The sequence below is a fragment of the Zootoca vivipara genome, chromosome 1 (genome assembly GCF_963506605.1).
Source record: "Zootoca vivipara chromosome 1, rZooViv1.1, whole genome shotgun sequence".
In the NCBI taxonomy this organism is placed as follows: domain Eukaryota; kingdom Metazoa; phylum Chordata; class Lepidosauria; order Squamata; family Lacertidae; genus Zootoca; species Zootoca vivipara.
In genome coordinates, this window is record NC_083276.1 from 124,193,120 (window position 1) to 124,219,355 (window position 26,236).

At 39.3% G+C, this 26,236-nt stretch overlaps 1 protein-coding gene across 1 annotated transcript in view; it reads right to left on the reverse strand.

Moving 5' to 3' along the window:
- SATB2 (SATB homeobox 2) overlaps positions 1 to 26,236 on the reverse strand; it is a 113,779-nt gene that overhangs the window by 42,097 nt on the left and 45,446 nt on the right. Inside the window, exons 6-7 of the mRNA XM_035136780.2 lie at positions 18,250 to 18,352; positions 11,752 to 12,224 (exon numbers count right to left, since the gene is read on the reverse strand). Coding sequence (XP_034992671.1) covers positions 11,752 to 12,224; positions 18,250 to 18,352 — 576 coding nt within the window. The remainder of the gene's footprint in view (positions 1 to 11,751; positions 12,225 to 18,249; positions 18,353 to 26,236) is intronic.

Genomic DNA, 26,236 nt, shown 5'->3' on the forward strand with positions numbered 1-26,236 from the left:
CTAAAATCAGTCTGTACCTGAAGATTGAAAAGCAGCCAATATGCCATGAATTTTTAAAGGGATCGAGAAGGGAGACAGAAAACTGTCTGTTCCAGGGAAATTGGTGGAAAGTAACAACAATAAAATTGTCATGCATACAAAAGGATAAGGCTTGCTGAAAAAGAATCAACACGGCTTCTGCAGGAGTAAGTACTGTCTCACTAATTGTTTAGTGTTCTTTGACAGTGTCATGTGGATTGATCTGGTAGACATTGTATACTGGACCTTTCAAAAAGCTTATGACACAGACCCTCACTAAAAACGCAGGAGCGAACTTAGAAGTCATGGGAACTTAGAAGTCCCCTTATAGATTGGTAGCTGGTTAAAAGACAAGAAGAAGAGAGTAGGAATAAACTGACAGCTCTTGCAACTGGGTGATGTAATCAGTGAGGTTTCAAACGAATCTGATTTAGAACGAGTAATTTTCAAGTTGCTCATAAATTATCTAGAGCGGGGGGCAAGCGACAAGGTGGCCAAGTTTACTGATGACACCAAATAATTTAGGATGCTGACCTTTGACCACTACTTTCATGGTGTTGCTGTAACATGTGAAGAGCTAACTGCAGTCCCCCAGTACTGTCCCAGGGCTAATATCAAAATAGGGATAAGAACTTCAATTACATTCAAAAATAAGACATTCCTAGTCTTGTGAACAGGAAATGCAAAGATGATTTACTGAAAAATCATTTAGAATCAAATAAAGAAACACCATTTGAAATTTCAGTGTGCATGGAGGGGGGGATTCGGTAAGATCATTTCTCTTATTTTCCATTTTGGATTTCTATGTTTTCAGGTCTGTTTGGATATGCGACAAAAATGCTGGGTTTCAGCTATTTCAATACATTCAACACAATTAAGATGTTGCTAGCATTAACTAAGGGACGTGGGTGGCACTGTGGGTTAAAACCACAGAGCCTAGGGCTTGCCGATCAGAAGGTCAGTGGTTTGAATCCCCGCAATGGGGGTGAGTTCCCGTTTCTCAGTCCCTGCTCCTGCCAACCTAGCAGTTCGAAAGCATGAAGTGCAAGTAGATAAATAGGTACCGCTCCAGCGGGAAGGTAAATGGCGTTTCTGTGCACTGCTCTGGTTCGCCAGAAGCGGCTTAGTCATGCTGGCCACATGACCCGGAAGCTGTACACTGGCTCCCTTGGCCAGTAAAGCGAGATGAGCGCCCCAACCCCAGAGTCGTCCGTGACTGGACCTAATGGTCAGGGGTCCCTTTTAGCATTTAGCTATAGAAAGCACTCGTGTCTAGCTCATTGCCATTTTCACAACACCCATATTTAAAGGACTAGTCTCTGATCTTATATAATAAAATAGATAATTCTGTAACTGTTATGGAGTTACTATTATGACCATTATGTCTCACAACATGTCCTCATTTTCAATACTGGTATTACTTTAAACTTTAATTCATTATCACATATTGGTTTGAGTCTGAATCTTAAAACTAATTTAACTAATGCTTAACGTATATATATCTCAGGAGATCTCTTCTTAGCCTTGGAACGGCAGCATTCAGGCTGATTTGAATAAAATGTATACAGTGTGCAATGATGGGAATTCAATTTTTATTATTAAAAATGAAATGTTTTACTCCTCAAAGAAAATGCTGCTATTGCATTAGCTTAATAAAGTCTCTTTTTATTACAGTATCTCTTTTTAGGAAGGGCAGTGTGTGCTTGTGGAACTCAGGGGAATTGTGAGGAAAGAGCACAATAAACCACATGCAACTGCTAAGTATTGTATTTAATAAAGTAGGCCATTTTGAACAATGTCACAAAGGAAGCAACATATTTTGATATCCAAAATTCTTGCAACACATTTGCTTTCAAGAACCAGAATACATTTATGAGCTGGGGGGAAAGCAGAAGGCCATGTTCAGAAGGCCTAACTGTCCAGGGGTCCTTTACCCGTTACCTTTTACCTTTACTACTTGTAGTCTTTTAATTCTAACAACTTAAAAGGCTGCTATCCTATCTCCAATTTCCTGAGAATAAGTCCTATGGAATTCATACACCCTTCCCACCCACCCTTGTGCCACAAAGAACTCAGCATGAAAAAAGTTCCAGGCAATCAGAAAATTGCGCAAAATTAGCTACAGAAAATGGCTTTTGTAACTAATGTTAAGAGACATATTGTACAATAACTACTGTATAGTGTATATTTTATTTTATTTTATTTTATTTTTAAAAGTACTAGAGGTATAAAGCAGCTACAAACTGGGTTTATATCTGTCACTTTAGGAAGCAGTCCAATCTGTTCCGAGCCACTCTGTAGTCTGTTTGATTCAATTCATGTTTTGAGTCTGAAGCAGCTTTGTTAAAAACAAAGCTCTGTTTCCTAACAATCACTGTTACAGGGAATAAAAATAATGGTTGTAAATTTAGAAATGGATGGACTTTGCAGGCATGGCAGTCCCTCCAAATTGGATTAAGCCCACCAAATTACAGGCAAATACAGCCAGAGGGTAGTGGACCTGACACCTTTCACAAGATTCACCTAATGAGTCCAATCAGCCCGTGTCCTGCATGAGAGCTTCAGGTTGTGCAATGGGGCTCCTCCGCCGTTCCTCCCCCTGCACACCCTCCAAATTGGTTCAGCAGGTACGGAGAACCCCCAGAACAGGGTGTGACAGGGAAGAAAAGGGGCTCATTCGACCTGGCAAGCTGAAGTGCTTGAGCTGATGGGACATTCATTACAGCACAATGTTGAATCCCTTGAATATTTTAGGAAAATATGTATTTTTAATTTTACCTTGAGGAAAGAGATTTTTTGGGGGGTGCAGTAATAATCACCCTTTCTGAAGGCTTGAACCCTACCAAATTTCAGAAGCATGGCCACAGTAGTTTTCCTACAAAAACAGCTGTTGCAGTTGGGGGAATATAAAAAAAGAATCACTTAAGCTCACTTAGTATTTTGTGGGAAATTGGTCTGAAATTTTCAGACAAGAGAGTGGTGCCCCTGTGTAGCAAACTTGGCAAACTGCGCACGGGTCCACAGACTTTTTGCTATGCAGCTTTAAAACTGATTTTTAGTTGAGGAGGGGGGGTTATAATAAAAAAAGAGATTTGCTTTCTTGCATGTGCTTTTGTTTATATTTATTTATCCCACTCCCCAATCACTGTGATTCCATGGGAAATTTTTTCCTTTGATTGAAAACAAGATGTGTCAGTCACAAAAGAGGTTTTTTTGTCCCCACTCCGATGTTTCTTTTATGCACTCTGAGTTTTGCTTCTGCAAAGCTATACCCTTCATCCACCCCATCCTTGCATTTTCCTTATAGTTAGAGAATGAGCCCAAAATTTCCTGTGGTAAAGCACAATACTGTATGCACTTTATGCAGTCTTGTTGTTTTATGCCTGAGTCACAAAGTGCAATGAGATGTGCTGTGTGGTCTCTGATCTGCGCTGTCAGACCTCATGGGAGCTCTACTCCACTCTGACAAGGCACAGATCCCCTCCCCCTCTGCTCATGAGTTCATACAGAGCAGATTCAGACCCCTAAAAAATACAGAAAAAAATAAAATATTATCTTGCCCTTCTTCAAGCAGACAAGACAAAGGTCAGATAATATTTGGCTTCCAATGAGCTAAAAAAAAAAAAGACATTTCTGATCAAGTCACTAGTCTTTTTGCCCGTTTTGCCCAATGGCATCTTCCCTTTGTATACAGTATGAATCCACTATATCACTTCAACTTTAGCATGAGATTCATATTCATACATTCTTATTCTGAAAATGTATAGAAAGTGACCTTTCATTTGAAATATATATATATATATTCACAATATTTTAAAAAATCTCTTTTTGCAATATTTCTTGCTTCCAGTTATTTTATACTTTGCCCTCATATTTCTAATCTTCTCTTTGCTGCCATTGTTGTGATTCTTTTGAAAAGAGATGATAGGCATACAAGAGCACCTAACAAGTGATTTAGAGCCCACAAACAGAAACCAGCCTACAGCATTGTCTAATCATCCAACTAGCTAAGCAAATCTGGCTACCGGGCCCAATTTCACAAAAAGGGCACTCTTTTAAAAAAAACACTCTCACACACAAATATATAGAGGCTTGATAAATTACCAGTATCCCTGGTAATCCATTATAAGGATTCGCTCACACATAAATTTTACTTGTGGTATGATGATTTTCTAAACAAGCATTTTTTAACCTGATATAGCCATTTCTGGCACACTCCAATTGTGACCTACTGGTAGATCTCTGGGTAGATCACCCAGGACATCTAGGATTCCTGGCTCCCAATTATTTCACAATGTAACAACAAGATGTTATAGTGCTTAAATAAAGGAAGTAGGAGTAAGGATAATTATGATATTTACACACTCCCACAATAAACCGACATCATGTCACTCCAGGGAACATCAACATAGCAGCTTTCCGCCTATCATGACCTTAAGTTCACACTCCCTTTCTTCAGGGGATAAGGCTGGGGATTCAGATTGGGAGAGGAAAGTGCCCACAGGGCACCTGGCCAACCAGAATCACTTCTTTATTTGTTTATATCCTGTGTTTCTCCCTGTGCAGGACCCAAGACAGCTCACAGCTTGGGGTTAAACAGATACAACTAAAAACACACTCATGTCTGCAAGAAAACCCTGTGGTGCCAGTACCCCTCCAGCCCAAGTATGTGATGCTGTCCTCCTCTGACATTGAGTAAACAACTGCTAGAACAAGCTGCCACTCCCTTTATGTGAAGAGGCTCCTCTCAGTGATCTAGCTATTGAGACAAAGCTGCAGCTCCTATTTAAGGCTCAGCCTGAGGCCGACTCCTGCTGAAGCAACACTTGAGCTCCACTCTCATGAAGCCTCAACCTTCTCTGGAGCTGTCCAGGGTACCATTTCCTCACAACAGAACATTGACTGCTGCTGCCATGTGATAAATCCAAGCTGGGGAGCAAGTGTCAGTCCTGCTTAAGAACAAGTCCCCCACCCCCAATACTGGGCTGTCAGCAGCAGCTGCCTCCCCATAGTGGGTGCTGCCATTGGCCATGAGGTGGAAAGCTTATCTTGTACACACACGTTTCTTAATTGGGTGGGCATTTCAGGATACTTATCACTTACAGTGTGTGGGGTTTCCCTGCTCATTAAACTAAGGGAACATTTTGTTCCGGATGCAATGTGAGCCCAGTTCCTAGATAAGGTAAGATATCTTTATTGTCATTGTCCCCTTGCGGGAACAACGAAATTACTCGGTTGCTACATCCACTCAGACAAAGCATTCCGCATAATCCAAAATTACAAAATCTAGTTAAAAACAGTAAATATAATACAAAAGAACAAGTAAAATAAGATGACTTCAAAGTCCAGGCTTTCCATTTAAGGCCAAAATCGCTCTAGAGAAGAAACTGTCCCTGAGACGACTCGTTCTTGCCTGCATTGTTCTATATCTCCGTCCCGATGGCAGGAGCTCAAAGAAATGGTGACCAGGGTGCGTTGGATCTCTTGATATGTCTAGTGCTTTTCTATGGCACCTGGTGGTGTAGATTTGTTCTAAGGTGGAGAGTGAGCAGCCAATAATGCTTTCTGCTGTTTTAATAATTCTGCACAGCCCTGCTCTATCCTGAGAAGTACAGCTTCCGTACCACACACATAAACCGTACGTGAGCACACTCTGTATGGCACAGTGATAGAAGGCAAGCAGCAGCTTTTGTGGAAGATGGTTTTTCCTTAAAATTCTCAAAAAAAATACAGTCTCTGCTGCGCCTTCTTCACAAGCCCTCTTGTATTAACACTCCAGGACAGATCCTCCTGTAACTCAATTGCCTAGAAATCTAAATGTTGTTACCCTCTCCACACAAATTCCGTCAATCAAAAGTGGCTGGACCTTGTTCCTCTGTCTCCATGTCTCCATCACAGCATTAGTATAGCCTTTTGAGGTGGGAAATGTTAAGTGCCACCTGGAGCTGAGAAATCCAACCACTGTTGAAAAACATAGTGAGTTCAATAGAAAGCTGAAATGGGGAAGCAACAGAAAGTAATTTTGAGTAGTAGTAATTTTATCAGTTCTCTGAAATTCCATTAATAAGTAATGAGAGCAGAGCTCCCCCCAAATTTTATTTATTTATTCATTCATTCATTCATTCATTCATTCATAAAATTAAAACTCTGCCTTCAAATGATCCCCCAAGGCAATTTGCATTAGATTAATACAAAGAACTATTTAGTTTGTATGCTCGGTGGACTTATTTAGAAAAAAAATCCCATTGTACAACTCCCTGAACAGTTTACGAACAAGAATCAATGCATACCAACAGTAGAGAATATTACTAAAAGCAGCAGGGCAAGATAAAACAGCAGCATTAAAAACAGATCTAATGTATAACAGAGCCATTGTTGTTTTTAATGCCATCCCCAGATGCCAAAAAAAGGAGATTTGGCATCCAACAAGCCTCTCTAGAGTACTACAACTGTGATGACCTTTTCTCCAGTCGTCTAGTATTTGGGCAGGTTCATGAGGAAATGGGCAGGTCCTTCTGATATAGTTACAATACCAAAGTATCCAGAAACTGGCTACATGCCTCCTTATATTGTCTGTGATCAAGGGGAAGGGGGAAACACCATGGACAAAAGGGTACATAACAGGTCCCTGCACTGCATCTAGGGTGAGATCTAACCACATTTCAAGATTCATTTTGAGATTTCTCCCTTTCCCCAATACACATGTGTGTCAGCAATTTGTTCCAATGGATTTAGCCTAGTTTGGATCAAAGCTTCCTCTACTTCATTTAACAGATTTACTTGGATGGAAGATCTCAAGGGAGAAATAATGTTAGTAAAAGGGGTTTTTCAGCCTCCAAGTATGTAGGTCATTGGACTTTAAAATAAATTAGAGAATAGTTTATCTATTAAACAAGCCCCACAGTACATATTTTATGAAGCTGGACTTAATTGCAGGTTAATGTACAACACACCACTCACTATATAAGGATTAAATACTAGCCTATCATTTAGGGATTAATAAATTCTATTAGCTAGTTTACTGAAAGGGTTTTTTTTAAAAAAAATGAATAAATATGTATTTTGAAGGTAAAATTTAGTACTTAATATATACTTGATAGAGATATAAGTAGGGTGAGTTTGCAAATTAGCCTTTGCTCCTTACTTTTCATCCTTCTCTCTAGATATGATTGTTAATTCCCATGGCTCCAGTGGCCATATTTATTCCCCAACCCATATTTCTATCACAATTCCTCTCATCCCGTTTAATACTGCATCTGCAAACATCATATTCTAACAGCCTATCAAGGTCTCAAACTGAATATGTCATATATGGAGTTCTCTGCTACTCTGCCAGATATACTGTTAACTCAAGTTCCCATCTTCTAGGCACGCTACCCACATTGAAACAAATATCAGCTGTTTAGGTTATCATTCTTTTGGCTCTTTTTTCTCTCTTCTCTTTGTAAACCACTTTGAGGGGCTCTTTCCACCCCTCACCCCCAGCCAAGTGGTATATAAATTTTATGAAATAAATAAACTGGCTTAAGAAGTAGAGCTCTGAACAAGCTTTTGGCTGCACACAAAGCACCTTTGAGCAAGTGAACAAACTAGGAAGGCTGCATTAACTATTGTTCCTTGCTTTTAAAAATTATGTTGAATAGCTTCAGAACAAGCCAAGATATGAAGCCAACTTCAAAGCATGGCTTCATATTCTGACTTGTTCTGAAGCCATTCACCATAGTTATTGGGAAGATTTCCCGATTTTTCATTTTCACAAAGGGAGGATCAAAGTGGCTGATGAGAAATGATCATCTGAACCTAGCCCACTGTGAGCAAATTTGTTAGTGGCAGCCATCTGAAAGCTTTTATCTGGAAATAACAATGATTGAAACTGGGGCCTTGCATATATAATACACATGCTCATTAACTAAATTTAGAAAGTCATTGCCCTTCCAGCTCATGTAAACTCTCAAATAAAGGTCAACCCCTGCACCTCAGGTTATTTCATGAGATAAATACAGAGGGAATAAGAACCCAAACAATAAGGAAGAGAAACAGCACTCAAGTAAGTGGACCAAAGTTATACCTGAAATAAGATTCAAAAATGTTGAGCTGTCACTGAACACTTAATGTTAATGCGCTGGTGGAGTATTTAATAGTTACAGAGTTCAGTCACGTAGCAAGAAGAGTGATACCCACTTTAAATATTATAGATCAGCACAGTGCATACATACTTTCTTGGGGAAATTGTAGCAATGCTTATTTTACCACTCTTCTGAATATTTGACATTTCACTGTTTCACTAATTCCAATTCTACACTCCACATACTATCTAGTGAAATTTGCCTGGTGTCCTTCGGGAGGCAGGATGGGATATAAAATGAATACAGTACTGTAAATAAATAAATTTCACCCAGAAGCTTTTGACCCTGGGAATAGCTTTTGTTTGTTTCACTGTAGGCTTGGGTACTATCATTACAAATTTAACAAATTTGCTAAAATATAGTGTTTTATTCATTAACACTAGTAGAAAAACTACAAAGCCAATATTACGGTTGACCTCTTCCTCAAGTTCAAAATATGTTACTGTGTCAATACTGTCTATGTTTATTATACTGAGCATACATATACATATACATATACAAACAAAACAGGTTAGAGTCCCAGAGGGATGAAATCCTTTTCCAAATTAAAAGCAGCATTTTAAAAAGGAAATACTCATGCATTCCACTATAATTTTTATTTGATATCCTCAAGGCTAACCTTAAAAATTCAGTCATTTTGATTCAAAGTGAATGTTTCTGCTGGCTGTAGCCATCTTATAAATTTAATAGCAGAAAGGAAGTAATAAAAGTATGCTGCGAACGTTAATTAGTTCCCACATAACATGGCATTTTCAGCATGGTAGTGCCAAAAAAATCATTAATCCACTAGAACAGACAACTGGTCTGTACTGTGTGTGGAGCAGACCTCCAGGAGATTCTTAAAAGTAGACAGTATTGCCATCTTTGCTACTACTCCTGGCCTACACTTGCAATGCTCTAAGGTGCAAGGATGGAGCTGAGATATGCTGTTCTATATGACTGCCTGGAACTGCAGCCATTTTTATGCATACACACAAATATAGACATAAATGTTGGACACACACACAATTTATTCAGGGATAAAGTATTTTGGAATAAGATTGCTATTTCACCATGAAATAACAGCATTTATATAGTGCACTGCAAGGCTGGGACATGTTTCATGTACATTGCCTTAGAACAGAAGTATATATTATTACATCAGAAGTAACCAAATCACATCATCCCTGACCACTGGTCATGCTAGCTGGAGTCTAATGGGAGTTGTAGTTCAACATCATCATCTTGGCTGACTCCACTGTCACCTGCCATTCCCACACCCCACTTTTAACCCACTGGTTTTCATGGTGTTGGGCCACCACTGTCTTTCTTTCACTCAGAAGTACAGTGGTGCCTCGCTTAACAAACGCCCCGTAAGACAAAATTTTCGCTTAAAGAAAGGATTTTTCTAGCAGAGGTTGCCTTGCTAGACAAATTCGTTTTACGAAAAATTCGTCTAGCGAATCGCGGTTTCCCATAGGAATGCATTGAAATTCAATTAATGCGTTCCTATGGGCAATTTTTTTAAAAAAAATATTCAATGCATTCCTATGGGATTCGCTAGACAAATTTTTCGTTATAAGAATAGACCCGTGGAACGAATTAAATTCGTCTAGTGAGGCACCACTGTACTGGCAAACAGCAACAGCCTCTCTAGATAGGCTTCTTCCCATCTCAATGCTGCACCCTCTCCAGCCACATTTACTTTATTGGCCAAGGTAAGGCCAGGCATGTCCAAAGTCCGTTTCAGGCGTCTAATCCGGCCTGCCGATCAGTTTAATCCGGCCCCTGTGGCAGTTTATTTCCTGGGGTAAAATCCTAAAAAAAAACCTCAACAACTTCAACCTAAAAAAAGCTCGGTTGGCCCTTTGGACGGCCCTCACGGCCCTTCACTTCAAAAAATCTGGCTCTCTTTCAAAAAAGTTTGTACAGCACTGCAATGGGACGTGGCCCACAAAGAAGAGGCAATAAATATTGTTCTCATAAACAAAGCAACAGGAAGTGCTGAAAATGAAGTTTTTTCGAGCACTACACTACGGAAGCATTCATGTTTAAGAAAGTGGCAGGCAGCTTACATGATGTGGTGCTACTACCACTGACAACAACTTTTTGCCACCTTTGGGCAATGTGTGAACACAGAACCATGGATCAGTCAATGAAAAAAAATTATGAGCAGCAAATTGTTGGCAGGGCGACCTTGGGAGGTTAGAAAAAACTTTGTGTAGGTGGGGGGCACAGATCTGCCCCATAGGTTAGCCATCCCTAATATACATGCTTACACTTCCCTGTCTGCCACTTTTATTCTGGATTGACCCGAAGATCTCCAAATAAACAAATAGCTCCAGACACATTTCATCTCTCACAGGCATACAAAGAAGCCCATGGTAAGGAGGAGCATAATGATCTGGAATGGAGAAATAGTAGGCAGCAGAAAGAGTTGTGCCTCCCTTCCTCTTCAGTTCTCTATTGCAAATTGCCACCTCACAAAACTGTCACTTTTAAACACACATATGCATGTCACATATAGTTCAACCCTAAAATTCTGTGATTTCCTCCTCCGTGATTTTTTTTTTTACCTTTTGTTTTCTTTAGCAGACTAGGTAGGTTGGGTATGAGCAGAAGAAGGGCACATGAAAACAGGCTTTTTAATTGTTTTCCCTGCTCCCCACCATAGCTGCCAAGTTTTCCCTTTTCTCGCGAGGAAGCCTATTCAGCATAAGGGAAAATCCCTTTAAAAAAGGGATAACTTGGCAGCTATGCTCCCCACTCCGAGCTCCAAATCACCTCCCTCAAATTGCCGAGTGGAAATATATGGGAACGATGCATCTTTAAAAAGCAGTTTGGGAAGGACATTTTTCAGCTGAAATGGGCCAGAGGGGAAAGGATCAAGCAGTTTCACTTCGTCCACCCTTTATTTACTCATACCCTGGCCATAATATTCTATAACAGCATGTTTACTTGAAAGTGAAGTACTGTACTGAAAAATTAACGTATCTCAAAACATCTAACAATTTTAAAGAGTAAGCAGGCAAGCAAACTATTGCAGCCTGAGGAGGTATTGGTTGAAGATCAGAACTGTCCTTGAGTTCTTGTTGTCTGTACTAAGAACCAAACAGACAAGGACAGAAGTACACAGATAGATTCTTTTGGGATAACTGCCATGCTGGAGAGAAAGGATGTAGGAAATCTGGAGGTTCTCTTCCTACACTCCCATAATCATCTAGATCAGGCTTTAAGTAAACATTCAAGAACCTAGCCTCGTGATACTGACACAAATGCTCCACAAATACACTGTGCAAAAGAATAAAAGATCATTTCCCCCCACTTCTTTCTCTCCCCCCCGCAACCTCACAAGGCCAATGACAGCAGTGTCTCACCCCAAATGTAACTGACCTGTAGAAAGGACTCTATGAATTGAAATTAGAGATGTTAAATATACCCTTGTATTCCATGAAAACCTTTCAATAAAAAAATGATAATTTTGAAAGCCTATGTGTAACAACTGTTGTAAGGGAACACATTATTTCCTAGATGAGCTTCTTATAATGACATGCAACCAATCCTTGTTAAAATGTAACCATGTCCCAATTTTGGACTGGAATAAGAAAATGAAATAAAAATGTGATACCTGGGTGCGATTGAAAGCCACTCTTGCAAAGACAGCTTGGGATACACTGGCCCTCTTCAACTCATCCCTGACTTGCTGGTAGATATCTGGAGAGACTTCCACTGATGAATTTGTTGGCTCTGGTTTGACTGTTCTAGGGATGGGCGGATGGTTTAGAAACTGTTGGTTAATAGCCTGCGGGTGTTGATGAGCCAATAGCCGGCTTACTGCAATCTGCTGGTTTATCAAGTGGGCCATTGCTATCTGTTGCCTGACAAGTTGTGGACTGAGTTGAGGTGTAAGAAGACCAGGGCTCATGATTGGCTGCAAAGTTGGCACTTGGTTTCTGATCGGAGTGCTGTGGTGAATTTGACCGTGAGGAGACTGTTCATTTGTTTTGCCCAAGGTTGCCAGCTGGTTGATATTTGGTAAGTGCATGGGACGCTGGCCAAGAACACAATATTCTGAGAGGTTGTCTCTTTCAACTCGTTCCACTGTTCAAAAAATAAAATAACATAATTATGTCATATGTTGAGTGGAACACATAGGAACACAACCAGCAATTCCAACCAGTTTAATGCCAAATCAGCTAATGACACAATATTCTATGCTGGAATAAAATTAGTAATGTCTACCTCCATAACTTTTACATGCAGTAAACACTATAGGAAAAGGATACAAGCAACAAAATATTGAATTCCATAACTAGAGTCACTGCCTGCTTCAGTTTGTTTGTGCTATATTCCTGCAAGATTGGGACACAGCTAGGAAAGACATACACACCAGGAAAAATCACATGCAGTGCCCCAGAGTGCAATGTGCACCCTCAAGCCCTGTTTTCAGGAAGAGGGGGAGGGATGCACATCTCTAGCTGCATGGTGCAGAGACAATCAGAAGCACACAAGATGACTTCCATGCATATTTGCATGGGCATATACATCCGGTCACATGCAGTCATCCCCATACATGTCTGTTAGATTAGCTATGCATAGCAGCATCACATGGGAAGGAAAAGTATGGCAATCTTCTGCTCTCCTATCTTCCCACTTCTTGCTGTTGCTTTATTATTTCTTCAACTAGCCTAACACTCCTCAATAAACTCTTGAAGCAATTCATAGTATTAGAACAATTTACAACACAAAATATGAATAAAATCAATACACCAATAAAAATCAGACCACTTCAAATATTCAGTAGTATCTTCTTCATGGGGGAAATGATTTTTTAGCTAGATCATTCTATCTCCCATGCAGAAATATTTGAGTAGTTCCGTATTCTATAATACACAGATGAATCCAACCACACAGCACAGAGTTAGGCAACTCAAAGTGAAATGTGGAACGTACACCCTGTCGTCTCAGTACTTTAGATAAAACATTTTAAGTAAGAATTCAAAAGTGCAAGTCGTTCTCGCATCTTAATCCCTGCTAATGTGTAACATCTGAATTAGCTCTAAGAAACTTTCAAGCCCTCTACTGAATTATAGCCAGATTTGACAGGGTACTTGTGAACAGTGAGGTATTTTCTTTAGAGGGTTATTTTGTTTCATTTTTTTAGTTCTATCAAAACTACTATAAAATTAAACACCTGATATTTTGTTTTATTTCAAAAAAGTATATGGAGAGCAAAATTATGCCTGCATTGATACAGTTGTAAAATCAAGAAAAGTTTGCCCCAATGTAAAGATTGGCCTTCTTTACTAATTAGTATTTAAGAATCTTAAAAATAGAGACCTAAATCTGTTAATTAATGCAGCCAAATATATTTCAAAGTTTGCAAAACTGAAAATACATTTCTTGGTTGATGCTATTCTTGCCAAGTTTCCACACAGACCCAGTTTTTTGAGCCAAGTTATATACCCCTATAAAAATAACGTTTTGAAATGGAAATGTTGCTAGGCCATTAACCTTTTCATTGCCAACTCTTAAAGCAATACCGGTAGTACACACATTATCCGGCTAGTATTCAGTACTATACATTTCCCTCATTATCAGGGCCATTTTTGCACCCCCACACCAGAAACACACTTCCAGCCTTTTAAAGCTTTCCCCAATGCATGGAAAATGTCATTACCAATAGGTTTTCCAACCTGTTGGCAGACTATGTCACTTTCTAATAGCCCAGATCATATTCTACATTGTTACAATGGCATATATGTATTTAAAACTGTGGACTTCGGACAGTCAACCCACCAAGGTTTAACAGAGCCATACTAAACAGGAAGTGAGATTGCCACATCTGCAATTGAATGTTTTATCAAAGAAATACTTGTCCACTGATCAACCACATAAAAGGTGGCCACATAGCAGCATTTATAAAGCTGTAAGTTTCACATAACATAGGTATAGAAAAAGGCAATACCTTAGGGTTCTGTCCAGGTTATAGGTTTTGAACCCATATGTGTTTGGCCACTGGTATAATGGGTTTACGAGGTCACAATACCACTACCAGCCTCAAGGAGGCAGTTTTGCTGCAGTCTGGGGTATGCTGCTACACAAACTACATAATTACTAGGCTCTACTTCACAGAATTACTCTATAGCCTGGGAGGTGCATTTCATGTGGTAACTTATTTAAAAACTGTGATTATCTTAATTACTTATTTCTTTTCATCACAACCCACTTAACCCAATTATGAGCAAGGGGGTAATTTCAAAATCTCATTTCCAGTCAACATTTATCTTAATGTTTACCCCAACCTTCCATCAATGCTATTTACTCTCTCAGGCCAACAGAACTGTATTTGCACATCTGTGACGGATAAGGCCAAAGGGATAGTTCCACCATAACATTTGGCAGCCACGGGGTGACTCCCGGAGTGATCTCCTGTGACTACTACAGACAAGTGAAAAATGTAGCACAAAATAGGTCATCACAACACTATGCATGCTAATGATCCAAGAAATCTTATTATCCAGAGCCAAGCTGTAGTTCACAGGAGCTTCTACAGGCAAGTTGCATTGATGGACTACTCCAGTAGCACATGGAACATGAATTAATCTAGAAGCCTTCCTGCGTCTGCAAGATGATGGCCAGAGAAACTGCTGGTCACCAAAGTATTTGGGATTGAAATAACTTTCTACAGCTTAAAGACACAGATTTTTCCCTCAAAGTATACTATTTGAAAAAAGGTGAGCACAACACAAGGTATGTCATAATACTGAGCTAAGTTGGTGGGCAGTGATGAGTATCAAAGTTCAAGATCAATAAAAAAGATAACATTTGAAAATAATTTATGATATTTGAGAAGCAGCTGCAAAAATGTTAGCAGATATATCAAGGAACCTATGCCCAATTCTGCAGGCAATACTTGGGCACATTACTTTTAGGAAATACATTTTCAAGGTTGAATAATACATTCAGATACATGTGCAAAACTACTGAAAAGTTGAGGGCAGTCGAACAGTCAAAGATCAGCAGAGAGACTGAGTCAGAGAGACAGATTATACAGGGTGAGTCTTTTAGCCCCGTGGAACATGTGTACTCTGTATTCACGGGGATCTTTTAAAGGACTCACCCTGTATTTCCTTTAACAGATTTAGAGAGCTATGCACAGTGTGAAGAAGTACTTTCTTTTGTCTCTCCTGAATCGTCCAACATTCAGCTTCCTTGGGTGCCCACAGGTATGAGAGAGACAGACAGACAGACAGACAGACAGACAGACAGACAGACAGACAGACAGACAGACAGACAGACACACACAGAGAGAGTGTGTGTCTTCACTTTCTCCACACATCTGAAACAGCTTGGGTTGGCCTCTCCTTTATTATATGCTTACTCCAAAATTGACCATGGACTTCTGATTTATAAACTTAAGATATGTCTTTGTAATGTCTCTGAGGCATGCTAAAGTATCTCCCCTGTACTGGAGAGGTACAGAAAATATTCATATTAATATTAATTTGTTCAGGCTGGTTTAACAATTGCACTTTACATATTTAGCCATTTAACTGCCTATCAAAACTGTCCAGGGCACTGTGTACGGGGGGCGGAATGCTGTCTCGTTATTTACACAGGAAAAGACTGATTAACACGTGTCTAAAAGGTGATCGTGCACACACAAACATGTACCAAATCTGGAAGGGACCCAAAAACGCCACTCAACATGTCATGAAAAGGGTGTGACAGGGGCATAGTGGCGCATAACTGGGTGGCGAACGCTTATATGCACTCCACCGACACACACAGGAACTGGAAAAGGAACCTCCGCAAGAATGGTCATCAACTGTATTTTGAAATTGAGCAGCATACAGCTAAATAAAAGAGTACTCTTTCTAAACTGCACCCATCCTATTTTGTCATGGAGATCAGTCATAAATGGTGAATTACATTAGAAGGCAGAAAAAGAACAAGGGTATCTATCACACTATTTCCAAAGCTGTTGTTTATGCCGACTGTTGACTTAAGATTTATTTACAAGTGAGGCTTCAATTGGCTTCTTTTTTTCATCTGAACAGAAAAGCATACATGAGGAAGGTTATACAAATTCTCATAATTACATGGCACACATAGTCCAAAAGGAATTCAATGACTGTTGTTAGCATAATACTATTATAGGTACAATAATAGTAACAATAAGAACAACACCAACAACCACAAGCTCATCTTGCAGACTCACAACCTAAAAGGTAAAAATATGACAGAGAGGAAAGGAAGAAAGGTAAAAAAGGAAAGAGGCTTACAACTGAAAGTGGCAAGATTGTGTACATTCAATTTCTCCTGTGCATCTTGCACAGCAAGTAATTCCAAACACACAAAAACCCATGGCTTTTTCATAGACAACTGTACCCAAGCTTCTTTTTAGAACTTTACATGAAGATGCAGATGCAGCTAATCAAACTCCAAAAATCAAATATACATGGCGTAAAGACACATAGCCATGAGCTGTGTGAAAACCTTAAAATATTTCAAGCCTAAATAGTTCTGCTGCATTTGTAATGGGTTTCACAAACTATACAGCGAGCATGTTTATTTCAAGTTCTCTTTGCATAAAGCTTTTCCATCTGTTGCTAATGATATCAAATTATTGATTGTTCGGTTTCTTATATTTGTTTAAATGTTAAGTATATGTTCTGCAACCTAATGCTTTTCTTCTTTCAGAGAGTTTTTAAATTTTTTGCTGTGCATTAGTCATATTTACTTTGATCTTCCAGTATGTATAATTATTTTACTGTTTGTTTATTTCGATGGAGTGGGAGGGGGAAAGGTTGACCAAAGAGATCTATATGTGGCAACTTGTAACAGAATCACATAGCTTATGTTTAGGAAATCATGGTTTTGATTAAGAAGGAACCAGTTAGTTCCCACTGCTTTATTAAAAGAGACATTAGTACATAAATAAGAAACACATTTCACACAGCAGATCATGTTCAACTGCAATGCCAATAAAATAATTTTGAAACCCTCTTCTACTTCCCATTTACAATAGTAAATTAGAATTGCTTTTTTGCTGCCTCAACTGGATTGACCCTGAAAACTTGGTAATCTTGTTGACCAGATTCAAAATCCCTAGGCCCCCTTTTTTAAATTTCAAGGAATGTGTTGAGATTGAAGTTTATAAACAATCACTAATCTCACACATGAAATAAATTCTTATTTCTAAACATTTGGTTATGAAGGGGAAATTAAAATCATAAGAAATTGAGAAATGTGAAATTTTTAAATGCCAAAATCATCCTTTGAGATGGTTTTAGATGACCATAATAAAGTTCTGTATTTGTCTATTTTTTATGTACACTATACCTGTGATTTTTTATTGTTGTTTTACCTCCCACGTTTAGCTGATGCATCAACACCACTTGAGCCATTTTAGAGCAGCTTTTGTTTATTTCACACATACCTTCACCTTCCCTTCCTCCTCAAGCATACACATACAGACACACACTTCTGAGCAACTATAAACAGGCTGAATCTCTTGAACAGCGCGCACACACAATTATCCAGAAAATTATTCGGGCTTACATCCTTGACCTTTTGAATGAAATCAAGGTCTCATTCTGCTTTCACTGCACTCAACAATTTAACTGTACACTTACTAACTAAAAAGAAAGAGAGAGAGAGAGATAGTGCTTTAAAAAACTGAATGCTAAGAAAGTGGAAGCCCACTTAGTGGTTGTAGTGGAAAGTCTGAGAATTCCATATGGGAAGGCTTTCCAGCATGATTGAAGATGCTGTTACACAACAGTCCAATGGAATGGGAAAACCATCCCCTTTTCTCTTATAAGAGAAAGAGATTCACTAAACGGCCTTGAAGCTGTGCAGTTCCTTTGATTCTTTTTTAGTTAATTGCATATATATATTCAAGTATTCTTTTTTTTTTACCTTGAGACAAAACATTTAAAGAATTTGTTCAAATTCATACACTGTCTGCTTAAACCAAAGAAAGTCTTTGTATCTTAAAAATATTGATAATATTGTATACAAACCCACCTTTGGGTCACTTCATCATTTCACAATAAATTTCAAGCATTTGAAACCTGTTCAGAAGTATGGCAATGAATGGTAGCTATAATTTTTTTACCTTTAATCTTCTTGTACTTTTTATACCATCTCCCAAATTCCTGGCACTTGGTTGCTGACACATTGGCATAGTATGTGCTATTTACAATGGATGATATCATACTCTGGAAGCAGAGAGAGAAAGAAAAAGTGTTTCCACAAAGAAAACAATCAAAATCCTTTCAAAAGAAAATGATATATAAGTGCAGACTCAACCCATCAAATCCTAATTCTTAAACTGAACGGCACTCCATAAAACCTACTTCATAGCTCTCAAAATTGGCTTTATCTTCTATTTTGTATCACTAGATGTAATTACCTTCATTATTAATTATGGGGGAAAGATCCCGTATGACTTAAGACTTATGTCTCCAGTTTAGATCCACTTGTCACTTTAATTTATACTGGGTATTATAAAAAGAATCCTCTTACTAAAAGCATAACTAGAAGCACTGTCACAATAGGGAATACAAAGGGTAAGATGAGTTGTGATTTAGGAACCGGATCCTAAAGGTAAGATTAGTGCTCCAGCATGCATAATCCAAATAATGCTTTTCAGATGTTTCTCTTCTGCTTCCAACTGCAACAAAGACCACACAGCCAAGAATCTGGGAACATTCGTGCTACTTGCTACAGAACAACAGTTAGGCAAATAAGTTAAATTAATATAATTTATAGAAACGTGCCATTAATCCTTGTATGAAAATCCACACAGGAGACAAATTACAGTGCTACTGTGAATAGATGAAACTAAAAATAGTAGAATATCAAACAAGCATATGGATTTGAAACAAAGGGTACTTTTGGACCACTTGAAACTGACACTAGGTGCTAGATCTTTTTACCATTTCAGTACACACCACTAGTTTGCATCTGATCGCACAGAACAGAGGGTGATAAACAGGCTCTGCTCTTCTGTTGCTCTTCTGCTTTTATGGAGTATATTTTTATTCATTTTATTTATTTCAGAACATATTATATCTTCCAATCATCAAAATTCTACCCAGCTCACATAAAAAACACAATTTATTACCATTTCCCCTAAATATATAAAATGTATTGAAATGCTATGGCACAATCCCTAAAATGATAACGTGGTATTATTATTATTAATTATTATTATTATTTTATTTATACCCCACCCATCTGGCTGGGTTTCCCCCGCCACTCTGGGCGGCTTCCAACAGATACCAAAGTACATTAAAATATCACAGATTAAAAACTTCCATAAACAGGGCTGCCTTTAGGTGTTTTCTAAATGTCAGGTAGTTGTTTATCTCATTGACCTCCGATGGAAGGGCGTTCCACAGGGCGGACGCCACTACCAAGAAGGCCCTCTGCCTGGTTCCCTGTAGCTTTGCTTCTCGCAGTGAGGGAACCGCCAGAAGGCCCTCGGCGCTGGATCTCAGTGTCCGGGCTGAACAATGGGGGTGGAGACGCTCCTTCAGGTATATAAGACCGAGGCTGTTTAGGGCTTTAAAGGTCAGCACCAACACTTTGAATTGTGCTCAGAAACGTACTGGGAGCCAATGTAGGCGGTCTCAGCGGCCGCTCCCAGTCACCAGTCTAGCTGCCGCATTCTGGATTAATTGCAGTTTCCGGGTCACCTTCAAAGGTAGCCCCATGTAGAGCACATTGCAGTAGTCCAAGCAGGAGATAACTAGAGTATGCACCACTCTGGTGAGACAGTCTGCGGGCAGGTAGGGTCTCAGCCTGCGTACCAGGTGGAGCTGGTAGACAGCCGCCCTGGACACAGAATTAACCTGTGTTAATAGCTGTCTATAGATTCTGAGTGATCAGGAAATGTTGGTCTTAAACCATGAGGGGTAGTTTTGGAAAAATTAGATTTGCTTGTGTTTGTTGTTGTTTAGTCGTTTAGTCGTGTCCGACTCTTCGTAGCCCCATGGACCATAGCACGCCAGGCACTCCTGTCTTGCACTGCGTCCCGCAGTTTGGTCAGACTCATGTTCGTAGCTTCGAGAACACTGTCCAACCATCTCGTCCTCTGTCGTCCCCTTCTCCTTGTGCCCTCAATCTTTCCCAACATCAGGGTATTTTCCGAGGATTCTTCTCTTCTCATGAGGTGGCCAAAGTATTGGAGCCTCAGCTTCACGATCTGTCCTTCCAGGGAGCACTCAGGGCTGATTTCCTTAAGAATGGATAGGTTTGATCTTCTTGCAGTCCATGGGACTCTCAAGAGTCTCCTCCAGCACCATAATTCAAAAGCATCAATTCTTCGGCGATCAGCCTTCTTTATGGTCCAGCTCTCACTTCCATACATCACTACTGGGAAAACCATAGCTTTAACTATACGGACCTTTGTCGGCAAGGTGATGTCTCTGCTTTTTTTGCTTGTGTTATTTTGTGTCTTTTCAACGTAATTGATTTCACTTCTTAACACAACACAATGGGTTCTTCATATATCTACCATGGACCTACCTCACTCCTTATGAACTGTTCCTAATTTCCAAAGTCAAGATTCTGGCATAATTGTGATTTACAGTACAAAAGTAAGCACCATATTCAAAAGGATCTACCTCACTCCTTATTAATTGTTCCTAATTTCCAAAGTCTAGATTCTGGCATAATTGTGCTTTACAGTACAAAAGTAAGAACCATATTCAAAAGGATTATCAAAGCAAGAAATCCAATATATTCAACATTACGATTCTCAGTCCTATGGATCTGTAGTTCCCCCCCCCCCAATGAAGATAAATAGATCTGGGAAAAACAGCTTGGGAAAGTGGGGTATTTAAACTCAAGGTTCCAATCCAGATCACCCTCACCCCAGGGAGGGTGTTCCAGTAAAATATCCAGTTTGAAATTTTCGGACTAGCCACAACAGCACCCTCAGAAAGTTTTTGGCCTCTCAGAGAGTGTCAGTATGTGAGCAGATGTTAATTCACTACTTTAAATGTAGCAGTTGTCTCTGAAATTTTTGATTCGGCTCAGCTGCAAACACTTTCCCCTGCTTACCCTCTAATCTTCATAAAGGCATCTTTAGCACTGCCACCACCAACTCCACCTCCCAGGCAGCACTTCCACAGCCACAGAATGGGGACCAGCCCTGCTAATCTCTTCTCCAGCTCTTAAAATGAAACCTTTCTTAGCATGGACATATTCCCAACATTCAGACAACATGGTTAGTCATAGGCACACACTTAGGTTTATCTAGCAGGTCATCTAGTGTAACGCACACACAAAGAGAGGTGGTGCTTCTATGTATGGGAGTGGGAGTGAAGAACAAAAAAGGCATAGACAATGAATGATGAGGGGAAGTTGTCTTATGTCTGCTGTCCTTACAATGTGCTGTGCATAAGTTTCCACAAGGCAGGCAAGGATTAGGACAGCAGGTTATAACCCCACCCCCAGACAACTAAGGAAAAGAGGCTCTTTATGGAAAACATAAGTTTTTATTAAGTTAAATATTCTGCACAACAGGCCAGCACAATGCATGCCCTGACTAAGGGAAATACGGGCCACCAGCTACACATGGCAGCCCACAGGAACATGATAAACCTGTATTTGCACTTGCTGTGACTACAAACCTCAGGATGGGGTAATCTAAGGCCACACCTGTGCTATACATTTAAAGCAGCATCATAGCTTCCCCCAGAGACTGCTGCGAAGTGTAGCTTGTAAGGGTGCTGAGTTTTAGGAAACCCCTATTCACCTCAGAGAGATACAGTTCCCAGAGTTCCCTGGCAAGAGGGTTAAACCACTCTAGTACCATTTGAGGACAGAATCTTAGTATCATTTGTATACTTAGCAGAGCTGAAATTAAATAGCTGTAACTTGTTTACAACAGTATTTAGAGGCCCATAGTTATTGTTATTATTTACAGAGAAGCCTTGATAAGCTTCTAGGACAAGTAATAAGGAGAGCCAACGTGTGCAGTTGCTGTGATAGCAGAACTTGAAAAACATGCACACAAAAACACAATATATTAAGACTAGTGAATTTAGCTTGATATTTTAAAAGAAATAAGATAAGATTACACAAGAGAGAAGAGATGCCACTCAGTGGCCTGTTTGACCACAAATCCATGTAGATACAAAGCTGTAGACAGGTTCAAGCTTCTTCTATTAGAGGATTTTGGGAGAACTCTACACTGGAACTGAAATGCCAGAGAAGTAGCAGGTCTAAGTGTTCAAGCTCAGGAGTTCAGATAGTAACTTGTGAATACTACGGTTCAGTCGAGCTGATCACATGTGATCACATGTGAACTAGATGAAGCCTGTAGCTACACTGACAAATCACAATTCTACATTAAGTGAACACTCAGGGAACTGTGATTTGTTTCAACCAGTTATTTAAAAGAAGTTGTGTCATATTGTGGTCTGACATTGTAAAGAGTTACCTTTAGTTAGAGAAAACGATGTTTATACAAGAACGTAACATAAAACTGTAGCTTGTTCTAAAGTGAAAGCAGAAGCTTTACCCCCATCCTCTCACACATAAGATATAGATAAGTATAACTGGAAAAACTCACTGTGGCTTTTTCACTGCCATTCTAAATCATGGTTATATTATCTGAATCAAGGCTGTGGATGTTTTATCTCCCTCACAAAGTGGAGTATCTTTTGAAAAATGATTTCTCTGAATGATGAAAGTTGGGGTTCTGCCATTATCATCTAAGAAATGTTCACACCTGAAGCAAAAGTTAGAAAAAGAACACCCTACTCCCTTTAGACATGCTACTTTGTGGTGATATTAAATGAAGATTTGAGGGAGAAAAGTGATGTCTCCTCTCAATAATTGCTTTGTTTCACATTATCTCGTGGGAAGGCTAGCCCTAGGTTCCAGAGATCACAGGTATGACATCTGACTATTAATTAACTGAATCAGTATTTATCAGTAAGCTGCTTCAAAGCTCTTAGCCAGTCCCACACATTACATAATTTCCAAGCCACTACCTACTATAATAGTGGTAAATTTGTAATATACAGCCTGATCTTAGTGTCAACAAGGCACAAAGTTTACTTTGTATACATATCTACAAATATATGAGTAGCTGTTTTATTTTATCATGCAAATGCAGATGTGGGTGGTGGCAACTGAATGTTTTCCATCCCCACTTCTTTCTGGTCCATCACCATAGGCATCACAGCCTCGCTCATTTACCAGGATGGGCAAAATATGAGTTTGGCTGATGAACCACAAGAAATTAAGGCACACACCCCTATTGCTGTAAAACTATATCTACTGTACATACACACCTTCCCCTTTATACATGAACAAGGCAGTCATTGGAGCTAAAAATTAGCCATTACATCTAGCTGAATCCTCAGTCAGAGTTCCTTAGAACAAAAGCTGCAAGCTTTATTTACCGTGTTTCTCATATTATAAGACATGTCTTATATTTATTTTTTCCTCAAAAAAACACACTATGGCTTATTTTCAAGGGATGTCTTATTTTTTTCCTCCTCCTCCTGCCGTGGCCGGCATTGCTGCTGCGCCTATCACTATGTCTTATTTTCGGAGTATGGCTTATATTCCTTGAATGCTTAAAAATCCTGCTATGGCTTATTTTATGGGTATGTCTTAAAATATGAGAAACAGGGTATTTTTTAATTGTTTAAAATGTAGTTAGGTATTTATACCCTGCTCTTCAAAAGAATTAACTCTTTGGAGGAAAGCAAACCATGTGAACAAGTTTGAAGTAATTTACACAGTTTTTAGTAAGCAGGACACGGCTGGATAATACAATTCCATCCTTGGTTAAGGTGATTTCCTGTGGCTCTATTAACAGCCTAAAACTAAGAACAGCCAAGCTACAGATACAAAATACATCTAATGGAGAGGGTTTATTAAAAAAAGCAAACCAAGAGTTCACTTTTTTTCCCCTTTAATGGTAATCTGAATCCCCATCTGAACTGGAAGTAAAGCTCATGCACTAGAACAAGAGATAGAAAACTGTCACCAGTGGGAAAGGGACTCCCTGTGCTGCCTCCTTTCACTTCTCTACAGAGGAATACTTGATGCATTGTGAGCACATTAATAAACAGCAGCATTTACTCTGCAGTTTCACTCCTAGGAGACAGCTCTGTAATTTGCTGCTGTCAATAATATATTAATCACAAGGGGTTTGTAATGACATTTCACATTTGGCACAATATTTTCTTAAAACTGATTTGGGAGAAGGGATTGTGTTAGAGGCAGAGTCAAATGATGGCAACAGACAGCTTATCAAAAACATCCCAATTTTTGCACTACATGAGTCACAACAAAGAAGTGGGAAGGGGAAACTAACATTGTAAAACAAAAAGAGTGCCTTCATCAGGGCCATTGTTACAAACTGTATATAAATCCTTCACAGTGTATGCTTAGTTCCACAGGATGGGACAGGGCTAATCTGCACTACTGTACTTGTTAAAAGGCGAAAGATTTATATGATCTGAAGAGAAACCAGAGTAAAATAAGTATAGATAAATATATAATATGTTTTAAAAGTTAGGAAATAGAAATTGCTAAAGTTGAAATACAGTGAAGCGCAGTATGGGGGGATATGAGGAAGTCACCCCAAAATGATTAGAAAGGATGGAAAATTGTGAAACGTATATTTTCTTTTATATGTTCTTGTTTTTGTTTGTAATGTTGTGTTTTCTTTTTGTGTGTGTGTTATTTGTTGTTTATATATTTGTTTTCATAAAAGCAATAAAAACATTTGAAGAAAAAAAATAATCTACACTACTTTACTTGTTTACTCTATTTTGTGCTGAATTGATACAATATGCAGCTGATCTACCTTGTCTTTAGTGATAACATCTGGGAACTGTGTTTCATTCTGCATTGTTAAAGAATTCAGATTCAACTGTGAACAAAAAGGTGATTCTCATAAACACAACACTGAATTCTACTTCAGAGGCGCTAAGTGGATCGTGTCATACCTTGTATCATGACTCAGGGCCCTGGCCCTTAATCCTCATGGATACTGAGGACATGTTGGACCAGGAAATAATTTGTCCTCAGAACAGTCATACCCTCAGAACTTAATTCGTTCTGGAGGTCCGTTCTTAACCTGAAACTGTTCTTAACCTAAGGTACCACTTTAGCTAATCAGGCCTCCCGCTGCCACCGCACGATTTCTGTTCTCATCCTGAAGTAAAGTTCTTAACCCGAGGTACTATTTCTGGGGTAGTGGAGTCTGTAACCTGAAGCGTCTGTAACCTGAATCATCTGTAACCCAAGGTACCACTGTAGACTAGATCTGCTTATCAGGAGTGGAGCTTAGCTGCTCAGAGGAACCACGGTCCTATTTGAGGTTCAGTCGGGGTTTGCTATACACAGAAGCCACATTCAACCCTGCTTTGTCTAACTTCCAGCCTGGGCTCTACTCAATTATCTAGTGTGCTACCCACCCTACTTGTTTGCCTTGCGAACTTTGACCTTCGGATTTGCCTGATCTTACCTGTTAGAATGTAGCCTTTGCTTGACCCAACTTTGTTTCCAAGATTAGTCCTAGTAGGACAAGGCTAATGAGCTGGAGAAGCCAATCTGGTGCTCCTTCCAGTGCATTTGTACCCTACTGCCTTTCCCTTTCCCTCCCCCCTTGGCAGCCGCAAAATCACAAAAGCCTCTATTTTACTAATCCTGTCTACAACTATTGCCACATATACATTGTTTACAATCCAAACTGGAATGTTTTTAATCTTGCTGAATCAGTGCATAGTGTATGAGAGACAATATATTTGTGATTTGATTTTAATTTATAAACACTGACAATGCTAACTTACACATTTTATTTGAAGTTTTATATCGCATATCTTAGACCATAATGTCGATATCAAAGATAACTAGGCACATGCTGGCTGCTTGGGATGAGGTTAAGAACACAACAAGCAGGAAGAAAGGTTAAAGGCAAAACAGGCAACACATGCTTCAAATCCAAACATGGGATGGAGTCCAAATAACAGTGATGAGAGCAATTATCTTCCAGCTTATACTCTTTTCACTCCACCACCACACCTGGCTATGGTCCTGTCCTTAACAATCCCTGCAACTTAGAT